We start from the raw sequence: 26,685 nt of genomic DNA, 5'->3' as shown, positions 1-26,685 counted from the left end.
ACGAGCACCCCAGCAGCCCCCTGCCCCCTCTCGAGGGTTTGGGGTTGGTGGGACCTCAGTCAAGTGGACGTTGGCAGGCTCTGGACGGGGGGAAGAGCGTTCACTGTGATGGCCATCCAATCAGACGGTCACAGCAGGACAGAGCCAGGCTCCGGCACACGGGGTGTGGGGGGGAGGGCGCAGGTGCAGGTGTTTCAGACATACACAAACGTTTTCTAGGAGCTGAATTGAATGCTTTTATTTTGTTTTGTTTGGGGGTCACACCCAGTGATGCTCAGGGGTGACTCCTGGCTCTGCATTCAGGAATCACTCCTGGTGGTGCTCAGGGGACCCTATGGGATGCCGGGGGTCGAACCCGCATCGGCGGTGTGCAAGGCCTTTCCGGCTGCACGATCTCTCTGGTCCTGAATCAAATGTTTTTAAATGCACCGAAATGAGAGAAAAGTTTGAAAATCCAGGTCCGTTCTGTTTGAAATGCTCACCAGTCATCTCTGGCCTGGTGGAGGGGAACAGTGCAGCCTGCTCCTCAGGGGTCCAGCAAATACCCCCTGGGAAGACAGGAAACGTGGTCAACTCTGTGGGTCCGCGGTGGGCTCTGTTGCAACCCCTCAACCCTGCTGTGGATGGTAAAAGCAGCGACAGGATGACTGTGCGCGGCTGTTTTCCAATAAAGCTTTATTGAAAAGGGAGCCGCCCGCAGAGTTGGCAGACCGCATTGCCCCCTGCTCGGCCTGGCTGGGGGCAGCCGTGTGGTTCATTAGAACCTGACTCCTGAGGGGATTCAGAGCGATGGGGCAGCAGGTAGGGAGCCTGTGCGCCTGAACTGGGGGTTTGATCCTTGGTACCCGAGATGGCCCTCTGAGCCTCGCCAGGAGTGGCTCCTGAGCACTGTTGGGTGTGACCCAGCCCTCCTAGATAAGATGTGGACTCACCGTCTCTTTCCCTGAGTGTAATGGCCCCGTGTGTGGTCTGAAGCTTGGGAACCTCAGGTGAAGTGGGGAGGGGGGAGGTCATTACAGCCATGGCCTGAGTGGGTCCCTTGCAGGGCATTGACGGTGTCACCTTTCAGTGTCCTGAGCACCACGTATGGAGCACTGACCTCTTCTCTGTCCATGAATGGGGAAGGTGGTTCTGCATAAGTCACGTGACTCCTGGGCAGGGTGGGGGTGGGGGGAGCACTCAGGCATGCCAGACTATATTTCCCTCTCTCTGCTTCTCTTCCCTCCTTGCCACACGGTCAGAACGGGACGGGAAGGAATCCCACGTTTTCCAGCTGGAAGATAACAACCTGGTTGCCCCTTTACGTCACAGGACGGGGCTTCTCTGTGCTTTGGTTCTGGCGCGACTGTTCCTTATGGGGACAGCCTGGGTTCTGATGCCTGAGGTCCTGAGCAGCAGCCTTCAGGGCTGGCTTGATCCAGCAGCAGGCAGGTCTTTGGTAAGGGGCTGCTCCCCATCTTTTTGCATCGTGCATTTTGGAAATGTTACTGGGGTTACCAAGAGGCAGAGAAGGGGGCTGGCTTGGAAGGAAGCAATGAGGTTCTTTGGGGGTGATCCTGAAAAATAAAAGAATACAAGAGCCTGACCTGGCAGACATCTCTGAAGCTCGGTTTCCTGGGGAAAGAGACACAGTGAAGGGAAGATCAGCCAGATAGTTCTGTGGAGTCTATACTTGAGCTGGCAAGAGAGGTATGTGGGGGGTTGGTGTTCAGTTGACCATCCCTTGCCGCACTCAGGACTTGGGGTTTTCATTTTTAAAATTTGAGCTTGACATTGAACCACATGAAAGTTAATGTGATCATTGAGTTGCCCGGTATTAAGGTTGCCCAGATATGAACTGAAGAAATCGTTTGGCTTCCCCCAGTTCATTATGCCCTAACTTCTTCAACTGGGGGTTGCATTAACTCTTAAAAAAATGTGTTTTACAGTTTAGAAGCCGGCCTTTCATGCTGGGGGAAAAGGCAGCTCAGATAGAGAAGGGACCACCAAGTAAAGGGTGCTAGGAGGGCCCATTCGGAATGGGAGATGCAGGCTGAAAGTAGACTATAGACCAAACATGATGGCCACTTAATACCTCTATTTTTTTTTCTTTTTGGGTCACACCCGGTGATGCTCAGGGGTTACTCCTGGCTTTGCACTCAGGAATTACTCCTGGTGGTGCTTGGGGGAACATATGGGATGCTGGGAATCGAACCCGGGTCGGCCATGTGCAAGGCAAACGCCCTGCCCACTGTGCTATAGCTCCAGCCCCTCCATTTAATACCTCTATTGCAAACTACAACACCCAAAAGGAGAGAGAGAGCAAAAGGGAATGCCCTGCCACAGAGGTGGGGTGGGGGTGGTGGGAGGGATACTGGGGTCATCGGTGGTGGAAAATGGGCACTAGTGGAGGGATGGACACTCGACCATTGTATGACTGAAATGCAAGCACGTAAATTTGTAAGTCTGTAACTACCTCACAGTGATTCACTAATAAAAAATTTTTTTAAAAATGTGTTTTAGGAGTTGGAGAGGTAGTACAGTGGGCAAGGTGCTTTACTTGTGTGTGGTCAACACAGGTTTGAGCCCTAAAAAACCATATGGGTCCCCAAAGCCTGCCAGGAGTGAGCTTTGAACAAAAACAAAACCAAGTTGTATTTTAGGGGCTGGAGGCAATGCACTTGCCTCGCTTTGACATGCCTGCTGTCCTGGTTCAGATCCCCAACGCTGTATCTCGTCCCCTGGGCACCGCTAGGGGTCACTCCTAAGCGACACAGAGCCAGGAATACCCCCGTCCCCACCCCTACCCCCACCCCACCCCCTGCCATCCCCGTGTGGGCCAAACCCCTGCTCCATCCTATGTGTTTGTGGATTGTTTTGATCTTTGGGTCACACTCGGCAGTGCTCAGGGCCTGCTTCTGGCTCTGTGCTCAGGGGTCACTCCTGGAAGTATTTAGGGTTCCATAGGGGGTGCCAGGGATTGAACCCGGGTTGCCCACATGCAAGGCAAGTGCCCTACCCACTGTCCTATCCCTCCAACCGAGCCCTCAATGTGTTTTAAAAGAAATTTCCTTGCGATTTATTTTTAGTGTGTGATTTACATGCCTATACTACATACCTCTGCACACCTGAAGTGGAACAAGAATTCTTCGGTGCGAAGGGCGGCATGTGGAAAAAGCTTAAGAAACCCTGCGTTATACAACTCTGCTTTCAAATTTTGCAGCTCTCTCAGATGTGCAAGGCAGAAAGAGCTGAGCCCTCACGATGTGCTTTTTTTTTTTTTTTTTTTGACTCCGGGGAGAATTATTTGGGGTAGCTGATCTAATGATGGTTCTCAGGGAGCTGCCTCTAAATCGTGATTGCCTGTAATGATGATTACCCAAGCCCTGGAATTATAACAATAGATCTTTCAAAGTGAGAGCGTAATTGCTCTGCCATTCCATAGGTGTGTGCCGCAGTTTCAACAACTTTGATCTTTCCAATGATATCAGGCTTTTGTTACTCAGCTTCGGGAAATGGCAAAGTTCAGAGGCTGCGGTGCTGAACTTCTGAATTGTAGCAAGGCCTGGAATTGGTCAAGTGATCGCTAGAGAAAGCGGGGCTGAAGCTGGGTGGGGTAGAAAGAATAGATCAGCCAACGGGACATTCTACAAAGCGCGTGGCATGGAGGTCATCTTTAACCCGAGACTCAGTTTACTTATGTGTAATGACCACTCTGAAGGCAGGCACCCTTGAGACTATTAGAAACGAATCTTAAAAAAAAAAAGCAATCGATGTTGGGGCTGGAGCGATAGCACAGCGGGTAGGGCGTTTGCCTTGCACACAGGAAACCCAGGTTCGATTCCTACCTCCCATAGGGTCCCCCGAGCACCGCCACGAGTGATTCCTGAGTGCAGAGCCAGGAGTAACCCCTGAGCATTGCTGGGTGTGACCCAAAAAGCAAAAAAAAAAAAAAAAAAATCAATGCCTCCTATCACCATCAGCATCAACCCTTTGGTCCACTTTCAGGTTTCAAAGCCTTCAGAAAGAATCTTTGGAATTTGTCACCTTTCTTTTTTTTTTTTTCTTTTTGGGTTACATCTGGCAATGCACAGGGGTTACTCCTGGCTCTGCACTCAGGAATCACCCCTGGCGGTGCTCAGAGGACCATATGGGATGCTGGGAATTGAACCCGGGTCAGCTGCATGCAAGGCAAACGCCCTACCTGCTGTCCTATTGCTCCAGCCCCTTGTCACCTTCCTTTGACACATAAACTTGCTTCATTTTCATTTGACGTGTCAGTTGATGATCAAGTATGTGGTATTTTCCCTAACTTAGGGGTGGAACCTCGCAAAATAATGGGACTTTTAAAGATGTGACATGTTGGGGGCCGGAGTGATAGCACAGCGGGTAGGGCGTTTGCCTTGCACGCGGCCGACCTGGGTTCAATCCCCGGCATCCCATATGGTCCCCCAAGCACCGCCAGGAGTAATTCCTGAGTGCAAAGCCAGGAGTAACCCCTGAGCATCGTTGGGTGTGACCCAAAAAGCAGAAACAAAAAAAAAACAAAAAAACAAAAACAAAAAAAAAGATGTGACATGTTGGGGGCCAGAGAGAATGTATGGTGGGGAAGGGGTGATATATATAGGGGACCCTCCCCGCCCCCACTCTGCCAGAAGTAATTCCCGAGCGCAGAGCCAGGAGTAAGCCCTGAGTGCAGCTGGGTGTGGCCCAACCCCCTCCGCCCCCCAAAAAAATTATTTTAAAAAGCTGCCACATGTTGGCGGTTCACTACCTAGCAGGGAGCTGCCGTGAGGGCTCCTTGCACCCCTCTGCACTCAGCGGGCCAGCATTTACTGTGCACTTGAATAAGAGTCTCCCCTGCCATCTTCTGCAGCATCTAGAGTTGCAGGGCTGGAAAAGCCCAGAATTGTATAGATCTATAGTTTGGGTGTGGGGCCGCTCCCACTAGTGCTCAGGCTGACCCCTGGCCCTGTGCTCAGACAGTACTCCTGATGGGCTGAGGATTAAACCTGGCTCAGCTGTGTGCAAGGCACCTTGCTGCTGTCCTCTCTCTCTGGCAAAGTCAAGATTTTAAGGAGTATTTGGTGACTTTCAGACAGATGGCTCAAAACGATCGGTCTTGGGGCTAGAGTGATAGCATGGCAGCTAGGGCGTTTGCCTTGCACAAGGCCGACGCGGGTTCGATTCTCAACATCCCATAGGGTCCCCTGAGCACTGCCAGGAGTGATTCCTGAGTGCAGAGCCAGGAGTAACCCCTGTGCATTACTGGGTGTGACCCAACACACACACACACACACACACACACACACACACACACACACACACCAGTCTTTTCCCCTTCCCCCAACTGTCCTTTTCAATTTGTGATTTCAAAAGTAACTCTGCAGTGGAACTGGAGCCATAGTTCAGTAAGTGGGATGCTAGCTTTGCATGCGGCTGATCCGGGTTTGATTCCCAGCCTCCCTTATGATCCCCAGCCACCACCAGGATGGAACCGTGAGTGCAGAGCCAGGAGTAACCCCTGAGCACTGCCGGGTGTGGCCCCCTAAATGACAAACAAAAAGGCCAACTCCCCGTCTCTCTGCTTCTGGGTGGCCGGGCTAAGATGGCCACAGCCAGTGCAGGAGGTAGACTTGCATGGGAGGGAGGGAGGGGAATAACCCCCGTGGAGCCCTTGACCACCTCTGTGTCTGGCCCTGTCTGGGCCTGAGTGTCCTGCCACCCCCGGCCATGTCACCGTCTGCTGCATCGAGTGTCTGTCGGTCGCCCCCAGACTGACGCCTTCTGAGTAAGCTCAGGCTGTGCCTCGGGAGCCGCTGGAATGATCAGTGAGGCCAGAGGGGTCAGCTGCCGCTGCCTCGCGCCCGCCCCTGGTTTCTGTGTCTGTGTTGGTGTCTCTGTGATGAGTTGATCTCTGTGTCTGTGCTGGTGTCTCTGTGATGAGTTGGTCTCTGTGACTGTGTTGATGTCTCTGTGATGAGTTGATCTCTGTGTCTGTGTTGGTGTCTCTGTGATGAATTGGTCTGTGTCTGTGTTGGTGTCTCTGTGATGCGTTGATCTCTGTATCTGTGTTGATGTCTCTGTGATGTGTTGATCTCTGTGTCTGTGTTGATGTCTCTGTGATGAGTTGATCTCTGTGTCTGTGTTGATGTCTCTGATGTGTTGATCTCTGTGTCTGTGTTGATGTCTCTGTGATGAGTTGGTCTCTGTGTCTGTGTTGGTGTCTCTGTGATGAGTTGGTCTCTGTGTCTGTGTTGATGTCTGTGATGAGTTGCTCTCTGTGTATGGGTTGATCTCTTTGTGATGAGTTGGTCTCTGTGTGTGTGTTGGTGTCTCTGTGATGAGTTGCTCTCTGTGTATGGGTTAATCTCTCTGTGATGACTTGCTCTCTGTGTATGGGTTGATCTCTACTTGAGTTGCTCTCTGTATGGGTTGATCTCTCTGTGATGAGTTGCTCTCTGTGTATGGGTTGATCTCTGCCTGAGTTGATCTGTGTGTGAGTTGGTCTCTACGTGAGTCGCGCCGGAGCCTCTCTGAGATCCGCACAGCCCTGCCCTACACCCTCTTCTTCCTCGTTGCTTCCTGGAGTCAGGGAAGGGCCCGACATACCAAAAAGTCATTTGGCCAAGCTTCTGCTCCCCAAATCCATTTAAAAAATAGATTTCATCTTTGATGTCCCCAGGGCTCTCCCCCAACCCCAAGCACGCAGGCGCTGAGTGCAGGCCGCCATGGGGAAGGGCTGGGACCCTAGGGACCCCACACTCTCCCGGGGCCCTGGGCCCTGGGCCTGCCTCAGACGAGGTCTCGCACGTTCTCTCCACACTCCCCTCCCTGCGGCAGCTGGGGACCAGAGGCCCTGCCCTGAGTGCTCTCCGTGGGGCGTCTATCGTGGACTCGTGTTTCACTTCCCTCTTCATTCACAGCTCGCCCCTCGCTGTCTCCGTGTCGTGTCGTGGACCTCGTCCTTGCTGGTCCAGGTTCTTTGGGGGGACAACCCAGAACTGACAGTAACTTGTGTGAGGCTCTGCCACTTTCCCCATTCTAGGGGTTGAGGACAATTCTGTGTGTGTGTGTGTGTGATGCATGTGTAGATATATGTATATGTACATATGGATGCATGTTTCTGCGTATGTACATACCTATGTGAAGCCTGTACATGGAGGGGTATAGTGTGTGATATGTGTAGAGGTATGTATATATGCATGTGTGTGTCTCTATATGTGTGTGAAGCTCATGCATAGGTTTGTGTGGCATCCGTATTTCATGCATATGTATGTGTGTAGGCGTGTGTATGTAGGTATGTGTGTGAGTGGGTGGGAGAGTGGACATGACTCCCCCTTGGGAAACACTGCTGCAGGGTCTCATAATTTTTAATTGGGGGGGCAGGCGGCACACCCAGCAGTGCTCGGGGCTTACTCCTGGCTCTGCGCTCAGGGATCACTCCTGGTTGGCTGAGGAGATTGTCTGTGTGTGGTGCTGGGGGTGAATCCGGTTAGCCGCGTGCCAGGCAAACACCCTAGCCGCGGTGCCCACTCTGGCCCTGCCCCGTCTTTCCGACTCGGAGCCAGCATCGACCAGGCATAAGTCATTTGACTCCTTCCTCCTCCTCCCACCCCGTTTTTCTCCACCAAATTAGTTTTGCCACCGTGGAAACTCCTGGGGTGTGGGGGCTTCGGGATGGGCGATGAGTGCAGGGTGAGGGGCGCCCTTGGCCCTGTGTTTCCGGAGAGATGGGAACGGGTATGAGTCAGCTCAGACGTGAGGGACCCCGGGGGAGACGGTTCCTTGGGAGTCCATTCCTTTTGAGGCCGTGGGGAGATTCCCCTTCGTGGGCACAAGCCTGAGAACCCCAGTTCCACTCATGGTGGGCCTGGGCCTCTGGGGGGCCTCTGCGCAGGAGGGCTTCTGGAATCACGGTGCCCAGGGCGAAGGGCCAGGCAGGCGCCCCGGGCCTGGGTTTGGCCACACAGAATTGGGCTCCATCTGCACATACCCCTTTGGGGCCGAGAGGCAGAGAGACCCGAGTCCCCTCTCCCCTTTCAGTCCCCACTTCGCACCCTGGGGAACTTCCCCCCCCCCAGAATCCCAAAGGTGCTTGGGAACACACCCCCAGCACCACGGAACCGTGGCCCGGGGCTGGTGTCCGCGCCCGCCCGTCAGCCCAGGGCTCGGGGTGGGCGTCAAGGCTGGACGCTCCCAGGCCGGCGGGCACTGAGCTCTCGCGTCTGTTTTGCAGTACAAGATCGGGCAGCTGTACATGATCAGCAAGCACAGCCACGAGCAGAGCGACCGCGGGGAGGGCGTGGAGGTGGTCCAGAACGAGCCCTTCGAGGACCCGCACCACGGCAATGGGCAGTTCACTGAGAAGCGCGTCTATCTCAACAGGTGAGTGACGTGCTGGCCTCGGGGCATCCCCAGCACCTTCTAGATGCTTCCAGACTCCCCGCCGAGTCCTCAACCATGGCCTCAGTTCGCGTCCCCTTTCCTTCCCCTGTCCTGAGGAAGCCTGATGACCGGAGGGATGGGCAAGCCCAGGGTGGCCCCAGGAAGAGATGGTTCCTCCTGGCCCTTGGGGACCAGGACTGGGTCACAGTGCCGGGCGTGGGGTTTGCTTGGTGACATTGCCGCTCACCGCCCACACGCTGTCAAGAAAGAGACTCGTGACCAGAATGACCAGACGAGGCTGAGGTAATGTCCACTTGTCCACGGGTCCCGCTCCTCGTGTGAGCAAGGGACGGGTGAGCGTCACCGCACTCTCATAAGCACAGCCATGCTGTCGTTCTGTCCCCAGGCGTGACTGATGGGGACCTCGCGGTCCTCTTTCCCATATTCCGCTCTGGCCCTCTACTCCCCTCCCGTTCCTGGGTGGCCTGCCCACCCCAGGGAGCCAGCTTTCTATTTTTTGGGGGGGCTTTCTATTTTTTGGGGGGAGACAGAGTTTGGGTCATACTCTGCAAGAACTCGGGGGCTATTCCTGGCTCTGTGCTCAGGAACGGAACACAGGGGACCGCATAAGGTGGCAGGGATTGAACCAGAGTTTGTCACGGGCAGGGCAAGCCAGAACCTTCCTCGCTGTACTGTCTCCTCGGCCCCGCGCTCATTCTCGTGAGTTCCCGGAGCCTCTCTCACTGGCCCAGGCACGATTACCCAGAAAACATCTCCGGCCTCCCAGCTCGACACCCGGGTCTGTTCTCTGCCACCCATGGCTGTGGATTGTGATTGCCTGGACACAGTTTCTGAGACCGCTGGATCTGATCCCACCATTTCCCCAGGGCCTGAGGACAGTCCCTTCCTGCTAGGAACGCTGGCCGCTGCCACTGGGCTGACCCCTCTGGCCACTCTCCCCACACAGAAGGGTTGATGAAACCAGCATGTTTATTATTTTTTTTCTCTGTGGGCCACACCCGGCAATGCTCAGGGGTTATTCCTGGCTCTGCATCTCAGGAATGACTCCTGGCAGTGCTTGGGGGACCCCAAGGGATGCTGGGAACCGAACCTGGGTCGGCCGCGTGCAAGGCAAATGCCCTACCCGCTGTGCTATGGCTCCAGTCCCACCAACATGGTTTTTTGGTTTGTTTGGGTTGGGTTTGGGGGCCACGCCCAGTGATGCTCAGGGCTTACTCCGGGCTCTGCGATCAGGAATCAGTCCTGGTAGTACTTGGAGGGACCCTCTGGGGTCAAACCCGGCCGAGCCCTGTGCATAGCAAGAGCCCTACCCGTTGTACTATAGCTCCGGCCCCCAGGAGCCAACATGTTTTAATCTGTTCAGGGATGCTCCCAGGGAATTCCTGAGTCACGATGAAATGCAAATGAGATTGATCCTGCCCCGGCTCTGAGGAGCTGTGAATTCCCAGGGCTTGGAAGCCGTTCAGGCTCTAGCCAGCTGTTGATTTGCAGCCGTTGCTGAGCATCGGGTCTAGCGGGCGCCTGGCTTGTATCCAGGGACAAAGTTCTCACCATGGCACTTGGGCCTTGGCAGCGCGGGGTTGTCCATCTCATATTGAGTCGGGCTCACCTCCGGGAAGCAAAGAGAAGCCAGGAGGATGCCAGAGAATAGATGTGAACCTATGGAAAATTCCATTTCGTGCTCGATGGAGACACTTCCTCCCAAATCATTACCCGGCATTGTTCCCCGATGTACCACATTCGAGAAAAATTTGCGAGGATTTCATAACTTTCCCCCACGAATCCAGTTGTCTCTGTCGTGTCTGTTTTCTCTATCAAAATATATGGTATTTATTTTAAAGGGGAATCGTAAACACGGGTAAGAGGAAGTGGGTTATAAATAGACAATCTGGGCTTCCAGGAATAGTAAGGCCAGAGATTCATGGGGACCCTCCCCCACGTCCTGGGACAAATACAGGATGACACAGAACAATAGGAAGCAGAGTTAGAAACAAAGAGGGAATTCCTCAGGTACCACGGAGGTCGAGTGAGGAGACTGAGTTCAGAGTGGAACGCAGATGACGTCAAAGTCCCAACACTGATATCTCCGGGGCTCTATGTGTCCTGGCCTTGGGGGTACAGGAAGCCTGGCCTTGGGGAATTAGAACTTCAGGTCCCACAGGGCCAGTAAAATCCGAGAGACCTTCTCGCCAGAGATGCACATCAATAGGTTTGACTTGACGTAAAAGGAAATTGACTGAGAGCTGGGGGAGAATCTGGGGGTGAGGATAACGCAGCAGGGCGGTATTGGGCAAATCCAAACGCGCAGAGAAGGTCATAAACATGCTAAAGAAAATTTCCATGGGGCCAAGTGCCCAGGGATTCATGCACTTGCCTTGCACGTGGCCAACTCGGGTTCAATCTCTGGCACCAGCTGGTCCCCTAAGTAGTAACAGGTGTGGCCCAAACTAACCCCTCTCGAAAAAATTAATGAATAGTTGGTAAATTCATAGAATTTTGGTCATAGACAAAAACTACATGAAAAGGGAGTTCTTATAGTTAGATCACTCTGAGTTATTAATATTATTAAATAACTATTTAATATTTAATAATATTTATTTTTAATATTATTAAAACAATATTTTTAATTATTATTAAAAAGAATTAAAAGAAGAAGGGATATGAATGAATAATGGAAAAATATCTAGGGCAAGTAAGCATTTTCAAAAGGGAAGGTAACTTCTAAAGGAGTAGTTAAGCCATATATATATATACATATATATATATATATATATATATATAACTTCCAAGAGAAATCTTGGCCAATCCAATGGGAGGTGAGAGAAGAAAATAAAGAAATTGAGTACAAACAGCATTGTAAATTGAAAACGTGAATTTTTAAATAAATGGAAATGCAGCAGCAGCCACGATAAAGGAATGTGAATTAATGCCAGACCTGAACCTAGCTTCAAATATCTGTGACCACACTGAGCGTGTGCAACAAGGTGGAAAATTAGAATGGGAAACGGTAACGTACCTGTTGCAGAAACGGAGTCTCAGGCGGCAAACGATTTAACAAACAGAAACGATGCAAACAATGAGATTGCGTGTGTGGACCAAAGTACACCGTGGAACTAATATGCTTTTCAGACACATGAAAATCTACAAAACTGACCACCAATTTGTCAGAAATCAACGTCAGTGTACTCCTGAAAGTCAGTCTCTTTTCGGTCCTTCGCTGGTTAGAGCTTTCCAGGAAGACAGGGATAACAATAAGGTTCTCATTTTGAGCCATAAGAAGATCTAAACAGGGCCAGATCGATAGTACAACAGGTAGGGCATTTGTCTTGCATGTGGCTGACCCCAGTTTGATCCCTGCATCTCATATGGTCTCCCAAGCACTACCAGGAGTAATTCTTGAGTGCAGAGCCAGGAGTAACCTCTGAGCATCTCTGGGTGTGATACCCCCCCTCCCGCCAAAACAAAAAGAAAAAAGAGAGAGAAAGAAAGAAAGAAAGAAAGAAAGAAAGAAAGAAAGAAAGAAAGAAAGAAAGAAAGAAAGAAAGAAAGAAAGAAAGAAAAATGAAAGAGAAAGAGAAGAAAGAAAGAAAGAAAGAAAGAAAGAAAGAAAGAAAGAAAAAGAGGAAGAAAGAAAGAGAGAAAGAAAGAAAAAAGAGAGAAAGAAAGGAAGAGCTAAATCACGCGTTGAAAATGTGAGATGCTCAGGTTCCCAGCCCACTGTGGTCTCCTGGGTGAGCTCTGTGAGTTACTTCCAGCCAATGTTCCCTCAGATTAAAAAAAAAAAAAGACAGAGCTGTTCAGTTGCGGCCTGATGTGCTTCTAACAAAGCCAGAGGAAATGAGCCGGGGCTGCTGGCAAGGCCGATAACAGCGCCCCGCCCAGGAGCCCGGGCCCCTGGACGGAACAGCATCGGGAGGCGGCCGGCTCGGCCCGAGCAGACACACGCGAAGGCTATGTGAGGAATCGGCACCCACATACCTCAGTCGGACAATGATAATAAATCATGGTCGGATCAGATGTACCCTGACATTTAATAAATCTCATGTACTTGTCCACAGTCAAGTCAGGAACAAAATAAGGATTCTGGTTATTGCCTTCTATCTAACATGATGGGAAGGACAACCTCCCACCCCCAAAATAAAAAGTCAGAGTGAGGGGCTGGAGCGATAGCACAGCGGGGAGGGCGTTTGCCTTGCACGCGGCAGACCCGGGTTCGATTCCTAGCATCCCATATGGTCTCCTGAGCACCGCCAGCAGTGATTCCTGAGTGCAGAGCCAGGAGTAACCCCAGAGTATCACCCAAAAAGCAAAAAAAAAAGAAGTCAGAGCGAAAGGGAAGGAGAGGGGAAGACAGGGGAAGGCAAGGGAGGGGAGGGGAGGAAGAACAGGGAAAGAAGGGAAAGGAGAGAAGGGGGTGAAGGGAAATTATCACTCGTTCACAGACATGACTGTCTAATGAGACCCCAGAAAACGATAGATGTCAATATGAGACTTCTCCAAGAGTTCTGCACATAGAGTTAATGTACAAGATCCCGAAAACAAACCCCCCTACCTCCACCCATCCCCTGTCATTGTAAAGATGTCAAGAGAAGGGAAGAGGGGGCAAACGTTCCCCCTCCCAAATCAGTAGCCTTAGTATACGGAACACACGATAAATGGAAAATAGAGTTCTTTTCTAGCCCATTCACAGACTGAGGGGCTAGCTCACAGGGCTGGAGCACATGCTTGGCATGTAGCAGGCCTGGGATTGCTCCCCAGCACCACATGGTCTCTGAGCACTGTGCTGGGAGTAATCCCAGCACCTCTGGGTGTGGCCCAGAAACAAAATTAAATAAATAATAAAGTTCCATTTGTGGTAGAAAAGAAAACAGACACACTTTACTCTGAATTTACCGCATCCCACTTGGGGTGTGTAATTTCTTTTTTTTGCATTTTAACACACTCTCTCTCTTTCTCTCTCTCTCTCTCTCTCTCTCACACACACACACATAAAAGAGAAACATAAAGATATGAGGTAATAACTCTGCAAAACAGACAAAATCTCTTTGACCAAAATTATAAAATATCAAGGGAGAGCATTTTTGAAAACCTAAAAGGTTGCAGTATTCACGAAGGAAAAATGATACATTACCAGGTTGCCATCCATTACCAAATTAATAATAAATTTGTTGCAAGTCTAATTAAAATGGCAACAGCACTGACGTTTTTAGAAATAGAGTTTGAGAGCCCCGTCCACTGGCCTCTGGGGTGCCGTTGGAACGTACAGAGGCCAGCATGGCTCTCCTCAGGATGACAATGATACACCATCCGTGAAATCTTCCACATTTTCTTTCATTCGGGGGCCACACCCCGTGGTGCTCAGGGATGACTCCTGGCTTGGTGCTCAGGGATCACTCTGGGTGGTGCTCACTCAGGGGACCATGTGCCGTGCTGGGATTGATCTTGGGTCAGCTGAGTGCAAGGTCAGTGCCTTCACCCCTGCACAATTTCTGGCCGCAAGCCTTCCAGATTTTGCAGGAGTGTTCTTCAGAGTACAAAGAAATAACTAAAAAAAAAACCCCTGGCGCTCATACTTTTCCTGTGGGAGGCCTGAATTAGATCTGAGCACTGCCAGGAATAGCCCCTGAGCACTGCCAGGTGAAGCTCAAACCTTCTTCCCGTCCCGACGGATGGAATACTTCTCGTTATGTCTAAGGAAAAGGTGGAGTCCTGCCGTTCATCAATGCCTCAATGGGCCTGGAGGAACCGGAGGGGCTGAGCAAAGCAAGTGAGAGAGAAAGTGCAAAAACGGGGGGTTGGAGTGATAGCATAGCGGGTAGGGCGTTTGCCTTGCACTCGGCCAACCCGGGTTCGAATCCCAGCATCCCATAGGGTCCCCTGAGCACCGCCAGGAGTAATTCCTGAGTGCAGAACCAGGAGTAACCCCTGAGCATCGCCGGGTGTGACCCAAAAAGCAAAAAAAAAAAAAAAAAAAAAAAAAAGTGCAAAGATGGAATGATTTCGCTCTCCTGTGGCGGATGTAGAAACACAGGAAGGGAACAAACAGTGGCCAGTGGTAATGGCTCTGAGGGTCAGCCGGTAGCAATGGGGTGCTGTGAGAGGGACCCCCAGGCAGTGGTGGGGCTGCTGACACTGGTGGTGGGTGGTGTAGCAGCATTGTCATGCCTTAAGTATTACTGTAGGTAGGGCCAGAGGGAGGCCACGGCAGGTAAGATATTTGCCTTGCACCCCGGATTCCATTCCCGCTGTCCTGTATGGTCCCACCAACACCACATAGGGTTCCCTGAGCCCAGGGCCAGGAATAAGCCTGGCGCACTGCCAGATGTGACTTAAAAACAAACAAAACAGGGGCTGGAACGATAGTATAGCGGGTAGGGCATTTGCCTTGCACTCGGCTAACCCGGGTTCGAATCCCAGCATCCCCTATGGTCCCCTGAGCACCGCAAGGAGTAATTCCTGAGTGCAAAGACAGGAGTAGCCCCTGTGCATCGCCGGGTGTGACCCAAAAAGCCAAAAAAAAAAAAAAAAAAACCAGAACCAAAAAACTTACTCTTGACACTATTGGAAATCACAGTGCTCCCCCAAAGCAGTTTTGAAAGTATGATTCTGAACTTCATAAAATTTTAGAATTTCTCAAGCGCTCGGCCGCGTGACATCTCGTACTCTACGCCACTGATGTGCCAGGAGTGGCACGTCACATTGGACGGGATGTAAAGTAGAAGACAAGCAGTCTCGATTAAACAATACTAGCACTCAAGTCCCAACCCTGTAACAACATGTTAGCAATCTCTTCTACAAGGGCTTATGGCTCCAGGGTGAGATACAACCATCTTCACATACTTTCTTCTAATGAAATCCTTTTTGATCATTTTTAGTGAATTATTCATAACAAGAATACAAATTAAATCATTCAGGGCCTACTGGGGCAGGGTTGGGTAGTGGTTGGGGAAATTTGAAATAATGGTGGTGGGAGTGCTGTTGGAATATGGAATGTAATAAATTATTGTGAACAATTTTATAAAAATAAAATTTTAAAAATTCACCATTTTTAAGAAACTTGTACTTACCAGGAAAATAAAAATCAAAACCAAACTTCATATGAACAAATAGAGAAAGTACGTACAGAGCAGGGATGTTCCCTCCCAGATAGCTAGGTGCTTTATAAAGGTTTAGTTCTTAGAACTTAGAGCACTAGAGCAGAAATGAACACAAAATCTCTGGCACAGAATAGCCTCCAGTGATCCAATCAATATTCTTAGTATTTGTCTTCTTTGCTTTGCTTTGCTTTGCTTTGCTTTTTCTTCTTCCTCCAAGCCTGCCTCTCTTCTTTCTTTCTCTTTCTTTCTTCCTTCCTTCTTCATTTCTCTCTTTCTTTTTCTTCCTTCCTTCCTTCTTCCTTTCTCTCTTTCTCTCTTTCTTTCTTTCTTTCTTTCTTTCTTTCTTTCTTTCTTTCTTTCTTTCTTTCTTTCTTTCTTTCTTTCTTTCTTTCTTTCTCTCTCTTTCTCTCCTCTCCTTCTCTTTCTTTCTTTCTTTCTTTCTTTCTTTCTTTCTTTCTTTCTTTCTTTCTTTCTTTCTTTCTTTCTTTCTTTCTTTCTTTCTCTCCCTTTCTCTCTCCCTTTCTCTTTCTTTCTTTCTTTCTTTCTTTCTTTCTTTCTTTCTTTCTTTCTTTCTTTCTTTCTTTCTTTCTTTCTTTCTTTCTTTCTTTCTTTCTTTCTTTCTTTCTTTCACTGAAGGGGGAGCCACTCCCAGCAGTGCTCAGGAGTTATGTTAGCTCAGTGCTTGTGAGTTGCTCCTGGCAGTGCTCAGGGAACCAGGTGGTGCCAGGGGTCGGTCCCGGGCTTCCTTTCCTGCACGTGGATCATGCACACCAACCCTCTGAGCTATCCCCATGGCCCAGTTCTTGGTTTTGAACAGATTTCACACAAGAAATCAGTATGGGAAAGATAAACTATTCCGTGTCTAATGTTGAAATGATGGAGTTAGAAAAAGAATTAGATTCCCACCTCATTCCTTTTTTATGAAAAATAAAGGTTCCAGGGGCCAGAGTGAGAGTACAGGTAAGGCACTTGCCTTGCCCACGTGGCTTTGATCCCTGGCACCCAATATAGTCCTGAGCACTTTCAGGAGTAGTTCCTGAGTGTGGAGCCAGGAGTACCCCCTGGGCATCACTGGGTGTGACCCCAAAACAAAATGAAACAGAGGTTCTAAACTGACTAAAAGTGAGTCCCAAGTAGACTTGACTTAAATGAGGGTAGCAAAAATAGAAGAAGATAGAGAATGTGTGTGTGTTTGTGCGTGCGTGTGTGTATGTGTGTGTGTATGTTTGGGGGGGCATCTAAGTTTCTAATTTGAGGAGTAAATTAACTAAACAAGACATAAGGAAATAAGCTTGTTAGTATGAACACATTAAAATGAAGAGCCTGCACAAAGAGCTAACACCTTTGCATAGCAAAAGAAGACAAAATTACTGGCCCAGAGAGTCTTCAGTTGGCTGGAGAGTTTTGTTTTTTTATGCTGGAGGCCCTGGTTCCATCTCTCGAACTGTCCACTACCCAATAACACTTCCAGGAGTCACCTCTGAGCAATGAGCCAGGAATAAGCTCTGAGCACAGCAGGGTGTGACACCCATATATACATATACACACACATACATATATATGTATGTATATATGTATATATACATATGTGTACACTTTTTGTATATGCATATGTATATATGTATGTATAAAAGTCTACCAGGAAGAAAATATGTGCTATGTACATATAGACCAAGGACTAGTAGGATCCAAATATATCAAAATAAGTTGTACTAATACATTTATGAAATAAAAATAACCTAGTTGAATAAAGGGCAAGAAATTAAGCATGGAAATCAGAGAAGAGGAAATGGCCAATGTGTGAAAAGCGTCCACCAGAAGAGAAGGCTGACAACACAAAGAAAATCAACAGTGTCATCGCCTTTCCACTCATAGTGGCAAAAATCAAAGCGTCTGCCATAGGAGGAGTTGATAAGGACGCGAGGAAACAGCTCATTTCCAGTAGTAGTAAGAGGTGTAAGCCAGAGCAGTTGGCTGAAATCATTAGCAAAGCTGAAAATACATGTGCCTTCTACTGAACAATTCTATTTCTAGGTAGGATCCTTAGAAAAATTTTGCCCAGGACACAAGGAGAGGTGTGCTGGAAAATGGTCTTCAGCACGGCATCTAGCTAAGAAATGAAATCAATCTAAATTATCTGTGAATGGGAATTCATTATGATATATTCATTTCATGGAAAAATCCCAAAGCAGTTAAACTTAATGAACCAGATATGTTTTAATGAATTTCAAAAACAGAATAATACATAATTGCTCAGTTGCCAAAAAGGGAAGCAATATATATATGTATATATATGCATATATATGTGGCTATATATATCTCCACATATATATAAATGTGTAGCGATTTATGCAAAAAGTTTTAAAATACATAGATCGTTACGATAGTAACAAAGCACAGCTAAGAGTATATGTAGGGCTGGAGCGATAGCAGAGCGGGTAGGGCGTTTGCCTTGCACACGGCAGACCCGGGTTCGATTCCCAGCATCCCATATGGCCCCCCCGGGCATCGCCAGGAGTAATTCCTGAGTGCATGAGCCAGGAATAACCCCTGTGCACCGCTGGGTGTGACCCAAAAAGCAAAAAAAAAAAAAAATGTATATGTAGCACAAGCATAAAGCATGGACGGGGTCCGGAGAAATAATACCCAAGGTCCAGGGGATTTGGCCGTTGCTTGGCATACAGCTGACCTTGAGCACCACCGAGGGTTTCTTCTTCACACAGAGCCAGGAATAACTCCTGAGTGCCACTAAGGTGTGGTCCCCAAACCCAGTTAAATAAGTAAATGAATAAATTATGGACAGGCCACACTCTAGCTGACCGTTACCTTTGGAACAGGGAGAAGCTTCACTGCACTTTTTGCAGTCTAAACTGTTAAAAGCTAACATTTTAGCAGTTTATTTCTATTTGTGGGTGCTGACTGGGAGGGTTTGAGCCACACCCGTAGAGCTGGGGTCACTCCTGGTTCTGTGCAATGCGGTGCTGGGGGCTGTGCGATGCTGGGGTTGATCAGGGTCAACTGCATATAAGCAAGTGCTTAGCCCTGCATATCTCTCTTCAGCCCTCTTTTTATTTCCTTTTTTTTTTTTTGTGAAGCAAGATTTTTTTGTTTGTTTGTTTTTAATTTTATTGAATCACTGAGAGATAATTACAAGCTTTCATGTTTGGGTTACAATTTCACAATGATCAAACACCCATCCCTCCACCAGTGCACATTCCCCATCACCAATATACCGGGTATACCCCCCCTTTCCCACCCTCCCCCTGCCTGTAAGGCAGACAATATTCCCCATACTCTCTCTCTACTTTTCGGCATTGTAGCTTGCAACACAGACACTGAGAGGTCATCATGTTTGGTCCATTCTCTACTTTCGGCATGCATCTCCTATCCCAACTGGTTCCTCCAGCCATCATTTTCTTAGTGATCCCTTCTCTATTCCATCTGCCCCATAGCTGGAAGACTGCTTCATGAGCGGAGGGGAGAAGGCAGCAAGATTGTTTTTATTGACACTTCTGTCACTGTATCACTGTCATCCTGTTGCTCATCGATTTGCTCGAGCGGGCACGAGTAACGTCTCCATTGCGAGACTTGTGACTGTTTTTGGCATATCAAATATGCCACGGGCAGCTTGCCAGGCTCTGCCAATATATGAGGGGAGAAAAAGGAAGAAATGTGTGTTCAAGAAAGAACACAGGCTTCTCCAGAGTCAAGTAAACAAGCAAAGAAACATTGAGACAAGCAGAGTAATCCTATTTCTATGTTTGTTTTTGGTTTTTTGGAAGGAGAAAAATCAGAAATACAGGATAATATTAGTGTTAAATCTTACTGGTAATATTAAAATTTATAAGAATGTAAGCAAAAAGTTATTCGTTTCATTATCTGAAAAAAAATTGGTGTTTTGGGACCACACTCAGGGGTCACTCCTGGTGGTGATTGGGGGACCATATGGTATGCCGGAGATCCAACCCAGGTTGGCCATGAGCAAGGCAAACGCCCTCCCTGCTGTTCTATCACTATGGCTCCTGGTCAGTTTCATTTAAAATAAAATATTAGGGGCTGGAGCGATAGCACAGCGGGTAGGGCGTTTGCCTTGCACTTGGCTGACCCGGGTTCGATTCCCATTATCCCATAGGGTCTCCCGAGCACTGCCAGGAGTAATTTCTGAGTTCATGAGCCAGGAGTAACCCCTGTTCATCGCCGGTTGTGACCCAAAAAGCATAAAAAGAAACAAAATAAAATATTAAACTTTCTTTTGGTTTGGTTTTTAAGTTAGGGATCAAACAGCCTCATGCATGTAAAACTCTTCTTCATACATACTTGTATCTGTGGCCCTCAGGCAGGGAACATGTGTTCTACCACTGAGGTGCATCATGCCCCCAAAACTGATGATATTATGAATAGTCCTTTGCAGTAGTTACAGGAATCTAGTATCTTTTTCTCGTGTTCTAATATATTTGAAATTTCCATAATTGAACAAACCATTTTAAAGTAAATTAAGTAAAGAAATACAGCACTGGGGGCTAGCGTGATAGCACAGTGGAGAGGGCATTTGCCCTGTATGAGGCCAGCCCAGGTTCGATTCCCAGCCTCCCTTATGGTCCCCTGAGCACCGCCAGGAGTAATTCCTGAGTGCATGAGCCAGGAGTAACCCCTGAGCATCGCCAGATGTGACCCAAAAAGCAAAAAAAGGAAAAGAAGAAATTCAGCGCTGTTGCTATCAAAATGGGGTGGATTAATGGTTGATTTCAAAAACTAATAGGTACCAATAATGGAAAGTCTCAAAGGAGACATTGCATTCTAGCTGTGGATTTCAATGCAGGAATACAGTTGGCTGGCTCATTTTGAACTTAAAAAAAAAAACAAAAACAGAAAACAAACAAAAAACCCCAAACCCCACAGCCAAGAAGGAAAATATAAGTTTTTGTTTTTGTTTTTATGCAGTACTCAGTGGTGCTCAGGCCTTACTCCTGGCTCTGTGCTCAGGGATCACTTCTGGCGGGGCTCATGGGACCATATGGAGTGCCAGGGCTTGAACGGGTTGGCCGCGTGCAAGGCAAGTGCCCTGCCTGCCACACTGTCTCTCCAGCCTGAGGAGGTGTATATATCGCATCTATAGCCACAATTTATAAGTATGTGTGTATTAAGGATTATTAGATATAATTTATATACCACACACAGCTACAAACCTTCTTAGACATTATTCCCTAGAGGATATCAAAACCAATCCACCCCCAGCATTGCTAAGGGCTTACTCCTCGCTCTGTGCTCACGGGGACCCGATGGAATGCTGGGGATCAAATCTGGCTCAGCTGCATGCAAGGCAAGTGCCCTACCCACTATACTGTCTTTATGGCCCCCATTGTTCTACGTTCTAATGCTCCCGGAGTATTTCTGAGTGTTTATTTCCACTGTATTTCCACTGTTTCCGAGTGGCGTATTTGAAAAGAACTGCAGACAATATTGAAGGGTGAAGAGACAGGAAGATGATGGGAGACACCCAGAATGTTACGGAAACCTGGACTTGGGATTGTGTAATTGGAAGAAGTGGGCTGGGATATCCCCCTGGACCTCCCTAAGAGGACCCTTGAGCCAAGGCAAGAATGGCAGGAGAGGGGTTGGGCTTAACAGTATCTAGAGGAAATCTCAGTAGCTAAGCACTGAGCATGGTGCCTTAAAGCTGTCACAGCGGTGGCCTTCGTGAGTGCCAGCTCAGCCCTCCACCACTTTCAGGCATCAAGTAAGTGCTTAAAGGGAAGGATTTTTTTTCCAGATCCTAATTTTTTATGCTCCAAGTATATTATTCTGACATTCCTCCAGCCGACATTAATGAATAACCAACTCGGCACAGGGAGCAACCGTACTTTTAGTTCCTTTGTCAAGTTTAAACTAGTCCATCACTTTATAATGTGAAAAAGGGCCCTTGGCACTCTGGGAGAGGAATGTCCCAGCGTGGAGGGAGATTATGAAAAATGAGGGTGAGGAAATGGGTAGGTAACATCACTGTAAAGTCGGAAGAATTTCCAAACACATCAGAAGAGAACCAAACCATTACCTGGTAGTCACGAGCCTCAGCTACCTCAAGTTAAGCCTTTCATTATAGGTAACTGATAATGGGTCTAAGATGCTTTGTAACTCACTAAATGGGTATTTACGGAACCCCCCAAGGTACAACAGATTGTGCTGGTACTGGCAGGAACCTTTTAAGAGGTAAGACATGGTCCTTGTCTGCTGATCAAAGAGGATGCTCGGATGACTAGTTCTAGCATTTCTTTTCTTTTCTTTCTTTTTTTTTTTTTTCTGGAGGGATAGGGTGGAGGAGGGGGAGGGTTTTGAGCCACACTTGACAGTGCTCAGGGCTTACTCCTGCCTCTGCACTCAGGGATCACTCCTGGCAGAGCTCAGGTGACCCTCTGGGTGCTAGGGATCGAACCCAGGTTGGCCATGTGCAAGGCAAGCACCCTACCTGCTGTGCTCTTGCTCTGGCCCTTGTTCCAGCCTTTCCAAGTTCACTGGTCCATCTTCTGTTTGTTTGTTTGTTTTGTTTTGTTTTGTTTTGCTTTTTGGGTCACACCTGGCGATGCACAGGGGTTACTCCTGGCTCTGCACTCAGGAATTACTCCTGGCGGTGCTCGGGGGACCATATGGGATGCTGGGATTTGAACCTGGGTCGGCATCTGGGTTGGCCGCGTGCAAAGCAAACGCCCTACCCGATGTGCTATCGCTCCAGTCCCTCACCGGTCCATCTTATGGATGGAACGTGGGAGAAAAAATTTTTTTCTCAATTTACTTAACAATTTTATTTTGGGGGGTTGGCTTTCAAAGTCAAAGGATGCTGACAAATCGATCGATTCCTCACCCATCTGCACAAATGGAGACAGATAAATATGACTGAAATGGGCAAATAGAACTAGATGTTAGGGCCAGAAAGAGAGTGCCAGCGGCCAAGCACGCTGTGAGCCCTTTGTCCCATCTCTGGCACCCAGCTCGTGGCCCTGGTGGGCCCCCACTGCCTTCATCTGGGCACGGGTCTTCACCCCCAGATGGGAGTCACGTCGAAGGGCAGCTTCTAGGAGCACTGGAGACCCGCAGAGCCTGTGTGTCCGGTCTGAGTCTGAGTCCGTTCTGGCCGAAAGGACATTTCAGGGGAGGAGGCCTAATGGCTCATGGAATCACCTGGAGCCAAGAATGGGGCAGTTCTGGGGCCACCTCCCGGGACCAAGAAATGCAGTGATAGGGGCTGGAGCGATAGCACAACGGGTGGGGCGTTTGCCTTGCACGAAGCTGACCCAGGTTCGATTCCCAGCATCCCATATGGTCCCCCGAGCACCACCAGGAGTGATTCCTGAGTGCTTAGCCAGGAGTAACCCCTGAGCATCGCCGGGTGTGACCCAAAAAGAAAAAAGAAAGAAAAGAAAAGAAATGCAGTGATAAACACCATCTTTAAGGGCCAGCGGCCTGGCTCATTCTGCTGGCACCGAAGCTACAGAGAAGACAAGATTCAGAGATTCTAGCGTTGGCTGGAACCGCCATCCCCTTGCAGGGCCGGCCGGTCTGAGCCTGGCTTCCGGCTGGTGGCAAGAGGAGCTTCCAACCCATTTCCCAAAGCGGCTGCACCGCGGTCTCTCCCCCTCTGGTTTCTCTCCCCAGTCACTGACACTTGAGAATGTCTGTCTTTTGATTAAAGCCACCCTAGTGGGTGTGAAGTGGTTCCCAGCTGCATTTCCCTAATGCCGCCTGGCAACGACTTTCCCCGGTGCCCGGTGCCCGCCGGTCATTTGTGTGTCTTCTTCAGAGGAATGTCTTTCCGAAACCCCCCTTTTATGAACCGGGGTGTAGCTTCTCCCAGTGCTTGTTCATCACTTTAGCGCGCACTCCACTCCACTCTGTCGGGACTGTGGGCTAAGGACCGATCCGCTGGTCCACGCCTCCACTTTCGTATACCGTTGGGGCATCGCGGTGCATTAGCGGGTTTCTGAGTCCCTGGAAGACGTGGCCTTTGTGCTAAAGCATCTTTAATACTGTTGGTGCTTGTCCTGGGCGCTCTGGTCCACTTCAGTGGGGACACATAAGTGCTTTCTCTTGGCTCGTCTTCAGAAATCTCACTTCCAGTGGGCATCCTTTCAGAGAAAGAAGGCAAGGTAGGACCCGCTCTGGAGGACGGATTCGAAAGCCCCAGAACCCGAGGAGCCAGGGGGGCAGAGGGTCCCCTCGGTCGCCTTTTCTCTTCCCTCCATCTGTGGAATCTTTGTTTTCGTCTCAACCCCGGGAGAGGAGGGCAGGGCGGAGGGGCCTTGGAGAAAAGATGGGGCCTATTTTTAGGCTTGTTTTTCCATCCCCAAGGCTCATGTTCTTCCCCACCAGGGCGGCGGGATTAAGTCGGCTATGTTGGCAGCTGCCACTCAGGAGTGTTGCCAGCTTCTAACGGGCCGAGCCGCTGAATGCCCGGATTGATGCGGACCCAGAGGACGTTTCTCCTGCGACGTGACCGTCCTCGGCAGCCTCTTCTGGCCGCTCGTGGCCCTCGAGCAGAGGGTGAGACCGGCCAGCCTGGAGCCCTTATGGAACTGGGCCAGCCAAGCCCCTGTACCCGCCTCTCTTGATTCAGACGCGGCGTCCCTGTCTTGAAGGGGTTTGAATCCTGCTTCTTCTTCGTTTTCGCCCGGGTCTTATAGAGCTCTCCCTGTCCACGAATTCTGTTCCCCAGAGTCAGAGTTTCGGACCCAAGAGCTTCATTTTATTTATTTATTTATTTATTTTGCTTTTTTGGGGTTTTTTTTGTTTGTTTTTTTGTTTGTTTGTTTGTTTGTTTTTTTGCTTTTTTGGGTCACACCCGGCGATGCACAAGGGTTCCTCCTGGCTTTGCACTCAGGAAGTACTCCTGGCGGTGCTCAGGGGACCATATGGGATGCTGGGATTTGAACCCGGGTCGGCCGCTTGCAAGGCAAACGCCCTACCCGCTGTGCTATCGCTGCAGCCCCTATTTTGCTTTTTTGGGTCACACCTGGCAGTGCACAGGACTCATGCACTCAGGATTACTCCTGGTGGTGCCCGGCCTGCTGGCCACTCACCCGCCTGCTGTCCAAGCAGTACCTTCCAGGAACCTGCTCGAAGCAGGCCTCTTCCCACACCCCAGCACACACTGTCCTTCCAAGTAGGAGGGCGGGAAGTGGCATCCAAGTTCAAGGAACACCCTGGGGTGAGCTCTGCAGCTCGGCCTGTCCCAGGTGATGCCCTGGTCTGGGAAGTCTCCTTCTCTCCTTGCTGCCATATCAAAAATTACATTAAGTGCAGAACCTAAAGACGGGCCAGGATAGCCATTAAGAAGATCGAGTGCATAAATCACAGCAGCTCGGAAAGAGATGGAACACTTTCAGACATTGGGGCCAGGGGGGGTGGGGCTGGAGCCATATAGCACAGCGGGTAAGGCATTTGCCTTGCACATGGCCGACCCGAGTTTGATTCCCAGCATCCCATAGGGTCCCCCAAGCACCGCCAGGAGTAATTCCTGAGTGCATGGAGCCAGGAGGATCCCCTGTGCATCGCCGGGTGTGACCCAAAAAGGAAAAAAAAAATTGTGGCCAGGGAGATGGCTCAAAGGGGCCAGGGCACAGACTTCGCATGCAGGAACCCCGGGTTCAAATCTCCAGTACTTCATGGTTCCCTGTAACTGCTGGACTGGGCCCAGGAAGTGGCAGGGGTGGGGGGGGGGGGGGGAATGGGGAAATCTCAGAAATCACACTGCACGGAACTAGATGGGAATAATGGATTATTATCAAATAATTGTCAATTGGGGCACAGAGGAAAGAACAAAAGGTCAGAATCTCCGGAAGGCAGCTGACGCTCTTTAGAAAGCACTTAGGAAATGAGTTGCCCGTCTCGGGGGCTGCCCTCCGCCTCGCCCGTGCACCAGGCAGCGAAAGATTCCCAAGTGAAGCAATATTTTCATGGACTCGGGAGGGCTCTGCTGGGAATGTTTGAATCCCAAATTTCCAGTTAAGACGGTCTTGATCCGATCCCTGTTGAGAAAATGAAATTAGCGTCCATTTAGACCACATTTGCCCTGACGGCGGGCCGTACCTCCTGGGGCCAAAAACTCCTTCCCAGATGAGCCCCGGTTCCAGAGTGCGATTAGAGGGTGCTAATCTGCAGCGGAAAGCCCCAGAAGGTTCTGGCTAATGGATGGGGTCGTGGTGGCTGCGGGGTCCGGGAGTTGTTTATGAGGTTGATTAACACGCCACGTGAAAGCCAGTTCAGATTCTGTAGGGCCTTGGGGCCTTCTCACCAGCCAGGCCAAGGAGAATGAGTGATAGAGGTTTGTAATCTCTTGGCTCTCTCCTGTCTTATGCTGAGACAGGACGACTCACATCAACAGGGATTGTCATCTAAGACTTGGATCATTTCTCTCTTTTTAAAAAAAAAAAAAATTATTGGAGCTGGAGCGATAGCACAGAGGGTAGGGTGTTTGCCTTGCACGCGGCCGATCTGGGTTCGATTCCCAGCATCCCATATGGTCCCCTGAGCACCGCCATGGGTAATTCCTGAGTGCAGAGCCAGGAGTGATCCCTGTGCATCATCAGGTGTGACCCAAAAAGCAAAATTAATTAATTAATTAATTAAAAAAATTAATTATTACAAGTTTATTTATTGAATCACCATGAGAACAGTTACAGAGCTTTCAGGTTTAAATCGCAGTCATACAGCAATGAAACACCCGTCCCTTCACCAGAGCACATTTTCCACCACCAAAAAACCCCAGTATGCCCCCCATCCCACACCCTCCCCCTACCTGTGTGGCAGATGATTTCCACATTACTCTCTGCTTTGATTACATTCACTGTTTCGACACCGGACCCACCATTTTTATTTGGGATTTCCCCCCCAACACTCAGACCTGTTGAAAATGCAACATTAGACAATTTGTTTTCTCTTGCTGATGATGATTAGCATATGATGTTGCAGCCACGTGATTTTGGAATTCTGAATTTTTTTTTAATTTTATTTTTTTATTGAATCAACTTGTGGAAAGTTACAAAAGTTTCAGGTTTAAGTCTCAGTTATACAATGCTCAAACACCCATCCCTTCACCAGTGCACATATGGAATTCTGAAATTTTAATAATTAAATCTGGAGGGATTTCTGCCCTCTAGAGACACACACACACAGACACACACACACAGAGACACACAGACGAGATTTGTGT

General features: G+C 49.2%; 1 protein-coding gene across 1 annotated transcript in view; it reads left to right on the top strand.

Moving 5' to 3' along the window:
- Positions 1 to 26,685, top strand: part of PITPNC1 (phosphatidylinositol transfer protein cytoplasmic 1) — a 262,102-nt gene that overhangs the window by 109,642 nt on the left and 125,775 nt on the right. Inside the window, exon 2 of the mRNA XM_055133683.1 lies at positions 8,219 to 8,367. Within this exon, the coding sequence (XP_054989658.1) occupies positions 8,219 to 8,367 (149 nt within the window). The remainder of the gene's footprint in view (positions 1 to 8,218; positions 8,368 to 26,685) is intronic.

Source organism: Sorex araneus, chromosome 3 (genome assembly GCF_027595985.1).
Source record: "Sorex araneus isolate mSorAra2 chromosome 3, mSorAra2.pri, whole genome shotgun sequence".
NCBI classification, from domain to species: Eukaryota; Metazoa; Chordata; class Mammalia; order Eulipotyphla; family Soricidae; genus Sorex; species Sorex araneus.
This window is presented reverse-complemented; position numbering and strand designations above follow the sequence as displayed.